This window comes from Carcharhinus amblyrhynchos, chromosome 10 (genome assembly GCF_965287045.1).
Source record: "Carcharhinus amblyrhynchos chromosome 10, sCarAmb.v2.hapA, whole genome shotgun sequence".
Taxonomy (NCBI): domain Eukaryota; kingdom Metazoa; phylum Chordata; class Chondrichthyes; order Carcharhiniformes; family Carcharhinidae; genus Carcharhinus; species Carcharhinus amblyrhynchos.
Window position 1 is genome coordinate 106,131,502 of NC_137333.1, and position 12,039 is coordinate 106,143,540.

Genomic DNA, 12,039 nt, shown 5'->3' on the forward strand with positions numbered 1-12,039 from the left:
GATACTGTCCCAGACCCAGCCATTTCCAGCTGCTTTGTCAATTACCTCCCTCCCATCATAAGATCAGATGTAGTATTTCATTTCATTCATATTGAAGCAATTTATGTCCAAATGCAGCAATACCTGGACAATATCCAGGCTTGGGCCGACAAGTGGCAAGAAACATTCGTGCCACACAATAACCATCCCTTACAAGAGAGAATGTAAATATCCCTTTGTGACATTATCACTGCTGAATCCCCATTATCAACATCCTGGGGGTTACCATTGACCAGTGTGGAGTTTGCACACTATCCCCGTGTCAGCATGGGTTTCCTCCGGGTGCTCTGGTTTCCTCCCAAAGTTCAAAGATGTCTGGTTAGGTTGACTGGCCATGCTAAATTGACTCTAGTGTCAGGGGAATAGCAGGGTAAATATGTGGGGTTAAGGGAATAGGGCCAGGGAGGGATTATGGTTTGTGCAACTTGATAGGCTGAATGGCCTCCTTCTGCACTGTAGGGATTCTTTGATTCTAAGAAACTGAACTGGATGAAGATCAGTGGCTAGGAATCCTGCAGGGAGTAACTCACCTCCTGATTCCTAAAATCCTGTCCACCATCTACAAGCCAGGAGTATGATGGAATCCTCTCCCCTTTCTTGAATAAGTGAAGCCCCAACAACACTCAAGAAGCTCGACCCATCTAGGACAAAGCAGCCCACTTGATTGACACTCCCTCCACCACTGATGAATAGTGGCAGCAGTGTATGTCATCTGCAGGAACTCACCAAGGGTCCTCAGACAGCACCTTCCAAACTCATGACCACTTCTACCTAGAAGGACAAGGGCAGCAGATACATGGGAATGTCACCTGAAAGATCCTCTTGTAAGTCACTTGCTACCCTGATTTGGAAATATATTGCCTTTCCTTTACTGTCACCAGGTCAAAATTCTGGAAGCCCATCCCTACAGCACAATATTTACGCCATATGGATTACAGTGGTTCAAGAAGGTGACCCACCACCACCACCTCGAGGGCAGTTAGGAATGGGCAATAAATGCTGGTCGAGGCAGCAAAGCCCAGTTACTGTGAATGAATTTAATCAATACTGGCCAAGTATCTGCTTTTAAGATAACTTAACTCAATCCAACCTGAACCTTTCTGGCATGGAAAGTATCATGACTAGCTGAATCTTGTTGAGCTTTAGGTTTTCTAATATTAATATAGTGTAATCTGATGATTAAAAAGATAGAAACTATTTTCTTACTGTTTGATGCAGGCTTGCTCAGTTGACTGCTGCTGTCTTCCTTGGAAAGGATATACCTGTGTACCTGTTTTCTACATATGTGCCAACACCATTTGTGGTAAGAATTGGCTGTGATTCTGAATATGAAATCCTCATGCATGCATGAGCAGAAAGGACTTCTCATAAATCTAATATAAAATTCTGGGGAAAAGGTTTCAAGTTTGGAATTTGTAGGAGTTTGACTTTTTATTGCTGGGATATTGGATCATAACTAACCCATGTTATGAAGAAGATTGTCTCCTCTGACTCACCTGATATTACCTTGAACAGTTTGATCCAGTTTTTAGGGGAGGTGAAGCCACAGCATGAAGCTGCCCCCTAAATTGTTAGTGACTAACATTCAGCTAGCAATCTCATTCGAGGTGACTGATTTTGAAAGTGGAAAATTGTTGTACAGACTATGTTCTGCAGCCAAGCCATGCTGGAGTAGTGTATGGGGATCTTTATTCTGCATCTGATTAATTAAACTGATCTTGGAATGCTTTGGTGTGTTTGAGCTTTTATTCGGGGCTACATACAGCTCTGCCATCTTTCTAAAAACACTTTTTAATGGTTTCTGCACACAGAATGCACTGCACACTAACAGACCATTCAACCAACTAGTTTATGTCAGTGTTTATGCTTCATGAACACCTTTCACCCCTCTTCATCTCACCCAATCAACAAGGAGCAACTTTTTTCAGAGGGTGGTATGTGTGTGGAATGAGCTGCTGGAGGAAAAGGTTGAGGCAGGGATATTGACAATATTTCAAAGGCTTTTGGACAGATACATGGATGGGGAAGGTTTAGAGGGATATGCGCCAAATGTCAGCAAATGGGGTTAGCTTAGATGGGCATTTTGGCCAGCATGGACGAGTTTGGGCCAAAGGGCCTATCTCCATATCGTTGATTCTATGCTAATCTTTATTCCTTTCTCCCTATTTTACCTTTCTCCGTACTTAACTAGTTTTCCTTTAAGTTCCTTTTATGCCATTCACAACTATTCCTGTGGAAGTGAATTCCATATTATCACGACTTTCTTAATTGTACTGTTCAATATTTTTTCTTTTTTTGGAGGAAATGAAGGAACTCGCTGTTCTTTAAAGCAAGGGATTAATAGATGGTGGGAGACATGAATAGTCCATGATAGAATAACCATGTACTGACTTGACTTTGGGCAATCTTGATAAATCAAATGGAATTTTTTCACCTGGGACTTGCAGAATCTTTGGAGAGTTCAGACTGGTATTGAAAACAGGAGCTCTTCCTATCTAAACTCACACTACTGCCAGGCATTCTCTACACTAATCCAAATCACTACAGCAGATGCCAGCATGGGCACATAGTCACAACCAGAATACTTTCAAAGCTCAAGTTTAAAATACTATGAATACTGGAAATCTGAAACTTAAAATGGACAATTCTGGAAATACTCAGCAGGTTAGGCAGCATTTGTGGAGAAGGAAACAGACTTGGAGGGAGATTCTCCCAGCCTGTTGCACTGCTCTGGGTTGGGGAAATCAGGGTGGTCAAGGGGTGTGAAGGTAGCTGGCCCAGAGATGCCTGGGAGGTCAGCAATCTTGGGGGGATTGGAGGGGCAGTGGTGGAAGGTTGCTGTGCTGACCGGCAATCAGGGACTGGCAATGCTGGGCTACTGCGCGTGCACTGATCTCCGCTCTGACAGGTTGGTGCATGCACAGTGGCCCACCCAGCGCTATGCTGCTGGTCACTCCTGTACAAATAGGCCCCAGCCCTAGATTTTCAGTGTGAATCTCCCTGAGGCACTTTGCAGCACAGAGTATGGGAGACCATTTTGAAAATTCCACTTTTAAAAAAAACCAGCGGGAGTTACTGTGTTTATGCAAATTCAGCACTTAGATTTTTTTTTGGGAGAATCCCAGCCCTGATGTTTTGGGGCAATGATTTTTATTTGGAGTTCAACTTTGATAATTAGTTCTGTAATACTGCTTTTTACAAATATCTAATTTCTTTTGATAAAGGCAGGAAGAATGGAAGATGGGAAAACAGTTGGTAAAGTCAGTGAACTATTTATGAACAGTGACCTGAATTCTTTTTTCTTCCAGCCATATGCTGTTAAACAGCTTGATGTTGCTGCTGGTGTGATGATTACTGCATCGCATAATCCGAAACAAGACAATGGTTATAAGGTATGGTCCAGTGCTGATCAGTTCGCAAACTGCTCTGTGCATGATATGGGAGTGGTTGCATATATAGTATTTTGAGCACCTTCAAAATACAGAAGTAAAAGGTCAGAATTCAGATCTTGCTTCAAGTGGTTGATGTAATCCGGGAAAGAATTAGATAATATAATTTTAGTCTTGTTGACGAAGTGCATCTGAAAGATGTCGAGTCGAGCATTCCGCATGCAGTTAGTTTTGCTGTCTCCCTGCCTGAGATTAACTTTCTGTATTACCCCCATTCTAAACCCATCCAAGGCGGGAGAGAAAATTCAGGTTGTAGGTACAGAGTAATGTTTTAGTGTACTTGACAATATTTCCATAACTTTCAGTATTTTTCTGCTCTCATGCAGAAAGATGTCTTGGATTCAAAATTTTGCTGGGCTTCTCCTGTGTTATGTGCTCCATCACCACTGCAGTGAGAACGGAGAATTTGGCACTCAGCTAAATCTCCATTCATTGCAGTGGGACCCGAGAATCCCAGTTGCAGGCGAGGTTTAGAATTCTGCCTTTGATGTTTTGCAGCGTGTGCTGTTCCTCTTTTTGAAATCAACTCACTCTCTTCTCTTTCCACCCTGCTGAACTGGCTGGTCTCATGGCTTTGCCGCCAGTGGGCTGATGCTCTTTGAGCTTTGTTGCGATTGGAGCACTTGGAGGAAACCCACGCAGACATTGGTCGTCTTCTTACATTTTTATTCTTTTTGTTTCTCTTTCCTTCCAACCTGCCCACCTTTATTTTTCACTGTACGTAATCTTCTATTCTTTGGCCATTTTTGTTTGTATTTAATGTGTACTGCTTGATTCCATCAATTTTATCTGAATCTTTTTTAAATCCTGTTTTAACTCTTGTGCATGCAAATGGAACAGTGGATTGTTTTTGGCATTTTGAATGACTGCATGTCTGCAGTATGCACTTGTACATCTTCCTGTGGAAGTGGGCAGTGGTTTGACAATTCTAGAAATGGGTATGCTACAACATTAAATTTAATTTCAGTGATGGACTTGCTTTCCCAGATAATGTGAATGTTTGACGCTATGACATGTTTTCAAGTTATATGTGCTATTTACACTGGCTCCTTGTTGAGGTGTAATTGTATCTTTCCAATTTCACAAAATACATTCCATATTGAAATTGGGACAGATTGTATTAGAACGTTGTAACAGTCAGTTACTTCTGAGGGGAGGAGAAAGGAGTGAATGAAAGAGAAAACAGGAACAAAATTTCAATTAAGAAAGATTTTAATCGGTTCAATTACGACTCAACTGTTAGAGAAATAAAAAGATGAGGGTGAGTTCTGTCTGTCTTAACTTTTCCCTGCCTGCTATCCTGCTAAGCTGAACATGACACTTGATCTTCTTTGAAATTCAATCATGGCAAATAGTTTTTCTCTCTCATTTTTTGCCAAAAGTGAGCATAAATAAAATGTGGTTATACCACAACCTAGACCAGGGTTTTTGCAACAATGGTTATTCAGATTTTGGGTTGCAGTCCACTTGTGATTCACTGAGGCATGTATATAGTTTTAAGGTTTGAAATGTTATGACTGTAATTTGTATAGAACTGTAAAAAGTTTTAATTCTGCACTGTTTTGCAATTCAAAAACATGTAGATTTGCAATGGTTTGTCTGAGATCTTTATGAATGAAGTATATTTTTGGGAAAAAAAATTTTTCTTAATTGCTTCTTGACCTTTTGGCTAAGATCAAGTGTAGTTTTGCTGTGCTGCACTTGGTTGAAGTCATGAGGTTACACAGCGGCTTCATTTGAAGCAATTTTTTAAAGCAGCATCTAGTCCTTTTGGCTAAGATGCAAATGAGACCAAGCCTTGGAGGAGGTGCAATGCCTGCTCCAATCAGCTTGGATCATGTAGCTCAGCCCAAGACAGGAAGCAGCCAGCCTGTCTTGTCAGCTTGGACCGTGAATGTCTCAATTGTTGAGACTTTGAATTGGATATAAACAAAAAAAAGTTTTTCTTAATTGTCATTCTTGTAAAAGTAGGAATTTGTCTAGATCATGTTTGATTTTGTAATGGACTGACTAAATTATTATTAAACTGTCTGAAATCTCTAAAATGATAATTAAGCTGGTATGAAAAGGCACTTAAACATCAATCTTTTTCTGAATAAAAGCTTTTATAATTAGTTGTTGAAGTTTTTAATAATTATTCATCAGCAGGAAACCAAACTTTTGGGTTTGATCTATGGTCTGAACTCACATCACTCGTGTCTTGTTCAGCCTTTATCAAAAGTGTGCTAAGAAAGTTGATGGGGCAGAAAAGAAATTAAAACTGTATGTTAAATCAAGATTAATTTTGTGCCTTTTACTCTGTGAACTCTGAATTTAAATTTAACAATGTAATGTTACTTCCGGTTAATTCTATCAGGTTTACTGGGAAAATGGAGCTCAGATTGGCTCTCCTCATGATAAGAAAATCTTGGAGTGTATTGAAGAAAGCTTGGAACCCTGGCAAGACTCATGGAATGTGAACTTGGCCGATATTAGTCCTTTGCGGCAGGACCCTCTGAATGAAGTCTGTATGCTCTACATGGAGGATCTGAAAACATTGTGCTTCCACAGGTTAGAGCTTTCATACTTTCAGCTTTGTATAGGGCACATTTGCTAAACCAGGCAAAAAGAAACAAATTTATTAATGCATAATAATACAGTAATCCTTATCTTTTTATTTGTCTAACATTTGAATTGTAATTGAACCTGATTAAAAATCTTTCTTAATTGAAATTTTGCTCCTGTTTTCCTCTTTCATTCACTTCTTTCTCCTTCCCTCAGAAGTAGCTGACTGTTACAATGTTCAATTCTACTGGTTTGATGGCCTTTCAGTACTTTAGTCATGACACACTCTTGCCAGTGGCTATGTGTCAGTAGGCCACTTATCATTCTTGGAGGGGCATCACATTAGAGCCCAGTTCCTTTTCACCTATATCTTGTGGACATGTTTTTCTGTAGTGTTCATAGGATAGTGATCAGAAACAGGAAATATAGTCAGATATGTTTTCTTCCTCTTCAAAGCACAGAGGAAATGTAACACACCAACTAATTCATTTTCCTGTTCATTCACAGGGTGTGACATTGTTGGCAAAGCTAGAATTTATTGTCCATCTTTAATTAGAGAATATGGTGGTCACCTTCTGGAATAAAATGAATGGTTTGCTTAGTCCAATTTTTCACCTATTTCATGATCTTACCAGCTCGCCCCGCCCATTGACTGACAGGACGTGAAGGTAAGATCGGCCCCATAGAGTTTTAGAGCGCATAAGGAGGCCCTTTTGTCCAGTGTATCTGTGCCAGCCATGAAGCACCTATCTATTATAATCCCATTTTCCAGCACTTCGTCTGTAACATTTCATATACTCACCTAACTGCTCCTTTAAATGTTGTGAGGGTTCCCCCCTCTACCGCTTGATTCTGGATGGCAGGTGCAATAATTTCATTTTTGATCTAAATATTGCAACTTCCTGAATTTATTCCTGAAATGTTTGTCCTCTATTCCTGGCCAAGATGTCATGAACCAATGTGCAAGTGTTCTACTGATGCTATTCTTTCTGCTTGATTTTTATTTTCCCCTCTGGTTACCTCCCACAGCCTGGGATTGAGAACATTTTGTGTAAATGGTCTATTTTTATTTATTTACTGCATCTCTATATTAAGCTAAGTGCTATATAATAGATTTAGAATGATCAAGAAAGCCATATTTATTTGGAAATGCAAAAGGGAAGAACTTTTGGATGTCCCAAAGCACTTCACAGTCAATGATTTTTTTTGAAGTGTTGCCATTGTTGTGGTGTTGAAAATGCAGCAGCCAAATTGTAAATTAATCTCACAAGTAGCAGTGAGATAAATTACTTAATCTGTTTTTTGTGATGTTGGTTGTTGGCTGTGTTGACTGGAACACTGAGGAGACATCTCTGACTAACATTTCTCTGTTGAACGTTTGGTGCAGTATGGTGGCACAGTGGATAGCACTGCTGCCTCATAGCACCATGGACCTGGGTTTGATTCCAAACTTGTGTGATTGTGCAGAAATCTGCACGTTCTCCCCATGTCTGCGTGAGTTTCCTTCCATGTCTGCTCCAGTTTCCTCCCACAGTCCAAAGATGTGCAGGTTAGGTGGATTGGCCACGCTAAATTTCCTCTTAGTGTCCAAAGATGAGTAGGTTGGGAGAATTAGCAGGGCAAATGCATGGTGTTATGAGGACAGGGCAGGTGCTGGGCCTGAGAAAGATGGTTTGTTGGAGAGTTGGTGCAGACTTGATGGGCCAAATGGCCTCCTTCTGCACTCTAGTGATTCTCTGATCTCCCCCAATTGATACTACTACAGACAGTGCTGTGCACCCTCAGTATTGCACGAGGATGGCAGCATTGATGATAAGATTGTTATGAGTAGGCCAACACCCTATTAATTTTCAAGACTGGCAACTGTGACACTAGTGTGCCTTTAAGAAATGTATGTTTTTTAACATAAGAACATAAGAAATAGGAGCAGGAGTAGGCCATCTGGCCCTTCGAGCCTGCCCCGCCATTCAATAAGATCATGGCTGATCTGTCGTGGCTCAGTTCCACATTCCCGCCCTCTCCCCATAAGCCTTAATCCCCTCTCTTATCAAAAACCTATCAACCCGCGTCTTAAAAATATTTAGTGAGGTAGCCTCCACCACTTCAACGGGCAGAGAATTCCAGAGATTCACCACCCTTTGAGTGAAGAAGTTCTTCCTCAACTCCGTTCTAAACCGCCCCCCCCCCCCCCTTTATCTTGAGGCTGTGCCCCCTAGTCCTACTGTCCTTTCTGAGCTTGAAGAGTCTCTCCACCTCTACCCTATCCATCCCATTCATCATCTTATATGTCTCAATGAGATCTCCCCTCATTCTTCTAAACTCTAGCGAGTATAAGCCTAGTTTATTCAGCCTCTCCTCATAGCTCAACCCCCTCAACTCCGGCATCAGCCTAGTAAACCTCCTCTGCACTCCCTCCAAGGCCAAAATGTCCTTGCGTAAGTACGGTGACCAAAACTGCACACAGTACTCCAGCTGCGGCCTCACCAATGCCCTATACAGCCGCAGCAAGACCTCCCTACTTTTATATTCAATCCCCCTCGCTATGAAGGCCAGCATCCCATTTGCCTTCCTGACCACCTGCTGCACCTGCAAGCTAGGTTTTTGCGACTCATGCACAAGGACCCCAAGGTCCCTCTGCACCGTCGCCTGCTGCAGTTTTTCTCCACGTAAGTAATAATCCTTCCTACCATTATTCCTACCAAAGTGGTCCACCTCGCACTTGCCAACATTAAATTCCATTTGCCATTTCCTGGCCCATTCACCCAGCCTATCTAGATCCTTCCGCAGACTCTCCACACCCTCCGCGCAATTTGCCGTTCCACCAATCTTGGTGTCATCAGCAAATTTCGACACCATACACTCGGTTTCCTCCTCCAGATCATCTATATAAATGGTAAATTGCTGAGGCCCCAGCACCGACCCCTGAGGCATAAGAACATAACATAAGAACATAAGAAATAGGAGCAGGAGTAGGCCATCCAGCCCTTCGAGCCTGCCCCGCCATTCAATAAGATCATGGCTGATCTGTCGCTGCTCAGTTCCACTTTCCCGCTTTCTCCCCATAACCCTTAATCCCCTCTCTTATCAAAAACCCATCAACCCGCGTCTTAAAAATATTTAGCGAGGCAGCCTCCACCACTTCAATGGGCAGAGAATTCCAGAGATTCACCACCCTTTGAGTGAAGAAGTTCCTCCTCAACTCCGTTCTAAACTGCCCCCCTTTTATCTTGAGGCTGTGCCCCCTAGTCCTGCTGTCTTTTTTGAGCGGGAAGAGTCTCTCCGCCTCTATCCTATCCATCCCATTCATCATCTTATACGTCTCAATGAGATCTCCCCTCATTCTTCTAAACTCTAACGAGTACAAGCCTAGTTTATTCAGCCTCTCCTCATAGCTCAACCCCCTCAACTCCGGTATTAGCCTAGTAAACCTCCTCTGCACTCCCTCCAAGGCCAAAATATCTTTGCGCAGGTGCGGCGCCCAAAACTGCACACAGTACTCCAGCTGCGGCCTCACCAATGCCCTATACAGCTGCAGCAAGACCTCCCTACTTTTATATTCAATCCTCCTCGCCATGAAGGCCAGCATCCCATTTGCCTTCCTGACCACCTGCTGCACCTGCAAGCTGGGTTTTTGCGACTCATGCACAAGGACCCCGATGTCCCTCTGCACCGTCGCCTGCTGCAGTTTTTCGCCCCATAAGTAATAGTCCTTCCTACCATTCTTCCTACCAAAGTGGACCACCTCACACTTGCCAACATTAAATTGCATTTGCCATTTCCTGGCCCATTCGCCCAGCCTATCTAGATCCTTCTGCAGACTCTCCACACCCTCCGCGTAATTTGCCGTTCCCCCAATCTTGGTGTCATCAGCAAATTTCGACACCCTACACTCGGTTCCCTCCTCCAGATCATCTATATAAATGGTAAAAAGCTGAGGCCCCAGCACTGACCCCTGGGGCACTCCACTAGTCACCATCCGCCAATCCGAATAGCACCCGTTGACCCCCACTCTCTGCCTCCTATTTGACAACCAATCCTCTATCCACGCTAACACCCTACCCCCAACTCCATGTCCCTCGACCTTCTGCAATAACCTCTTGTGAGGTACTTTGTCAAACGCCTTCTGAAAATCTAGAAAGACCACATCCACCGGCTCTCCTCTATCCACCGCCCTAGACACATCCTCATAGAACTCCAGTAAATTTGTCAGACACGACTTCCCTTTAATGAAACCGTGCTGCGTCTGCTCTATCAAGCAATTCCCTTCAAGATGTCTCGCAATTTCCTCCTTAATGACAGATTCTAACATTTTACCTACCACAGACGTTAAACTAACCGGCCTATAATTCCCCGCCTTTTGCCTGGCACCCTTCTTAAACAACGGCATAACATTAGCTGTTTTCCAATCATCCGGCACTTCCCTGGAATCCAGCGACGTCTGGAAAATAACCACCAAGGCATCCACTATAACCTCCGCCATTTCTTTCAGAACCCTCGGATGCATTCCATCCGGTCCTGGGGACTTGTCCACAATCAGCCCCTCCAGTCTGTCGAGCACCGCCTCTCTAGTAACAGTAATGTCATTAAGACCCTCCAGTCCTACCACCTTTCCGTCGCTAACACCCGGCAAATTATTCACGTCCTCCTCCGTGAAGACCAAAACAAAAAAGTTATTCAATACCTTAGCCATTTCCCCATCCCCTACCACTAGGTCCCCTTTCTCATCCTCTAAAGGACCAACATTCACCCTAGCCAGCCTCTTCCTTTTTATATATTTATAAAAACTCTTGCTATCCTTTTTTATATTAAGCGCTAGCCCAGCTTCATAGTTTCTCCTACCCTTCTTTATCAACTTCTTTGTCAATCTTTGTTGACATTTAAACCTCTCCCAATCCTCTTCTCGCCCACTACTCTTAGCTACTCTAAATTCCTCCGCTTTTAATTTAACACTTTCCTTCACCACCTCCGTTATCCACGGCTTATTACCTCTCTTCCTAAGGTCCTTTTTGACCATCGGAATAAATTTCCGCTGAGCACCAAGAAAGATCTCCTTAAAGATCCTCCACTGCTCCTCAACAGACCCTCCCTCCAACGCGCTCCCCCAGTCCACATTCGCCAATTCTTCTCTCATCCTACCGTACTCTCCTCTATTCAAACAGAGGACGCGTGTCCGGGAACCCACTTTCTCCTCCTCCATCTGCACCAGAAACTCCACCATACAATGATCACTCTCCCCAAGAGGATCCTTCACCACAAGGTCCCTAATTCTACCTGTCTCATTACATAGCACCAGAGAGGCGCTCCACTAGTCACCAACCGCCAATCCGAATAGCACCCATTGACCCCCACTCTCTGCCTCCTATTTGACAACCAGTCCTCTATCCATGCTAACACCCTACCCCCAACTCCATGCCCTCTGACCTTCTGCAATAACCTCTTGGGAGGTACCTTGTCAAACGCCTTCTGAAAATCAAGAAAGACCACATCCACCGGCTCTCCTCTATCCACCGCCCTAGACACATCCTCATAGAACTCCAGTAAATTATGTTCTCTGCAGTTAAACAACTTTGACGTTTTTTTTAATTGTTGCTGAGCTGTTTGTTAAAAGTCCTTTTATTGCTGCTTCAGTGGTTTAAATGAAATCTTGGTTTATTTTTACTCTGGGCTGCAGGAATTTTCTGGGATTTTTTTATGGCCCTGCATTGTTAGGGGGAAGAATAATTGACAGGTCAGGTGACAGGAACTTTTTCATTTTCAGTTTTGAGCTGCTGTTTTAGTTTAGGTATTGGGACACCAGACTGAAAAGCAGTGCTTCTGTCTATGCTTGGCATTGTGAATTCTGCTGGCTAGTTGGAAGCAGGTCTCCTGGCCTTCCTGGAGTGAAAGTTCTGCTGTTAGTGGTTTGCTAGTTAGTACCTAGAGCCACACTCTCTCTCCCTGGTGTTTTGGGAAGCTGTTCTGACTTCAGGCTTGTCTGTGTGTGTATCAAGAGGCTGTTGGAAGTTAC

At 43.2% G+C, this 12,039-nt stretch overlaps 1 protein-coding gene across 1 annotated transcript in view; it reads left to right on the forward strand.

Moving 5' to 3' along the window:
* The window catches only part of pgm2l1 (phosphoglucomutase 2-like 1), a 131,431-nt gene that overhangs the window by 37,666 nt on the left and 81,726 nt on the right, over positions 1 to 12,039 (forward strand). The window contains exons 4-6 of the mRNA XM_080197739.1: positions 1,258 to 1,342; positions 3,348 to 3,431; positions 5,845 to 6,038. Of these exons, the coding sequence (XP_080053865.1) occupies positions 1,258 to 1,342; positions 3,348 to 3,431; positions 5,845 to 6,038 (363 nt within the window). The remainder of the gene's footprint in view (positions 1 to 1,257; positions 1,343 to 3,347; positions 3,432 to 5,844; positions 6,039 to 12,039) is intronic.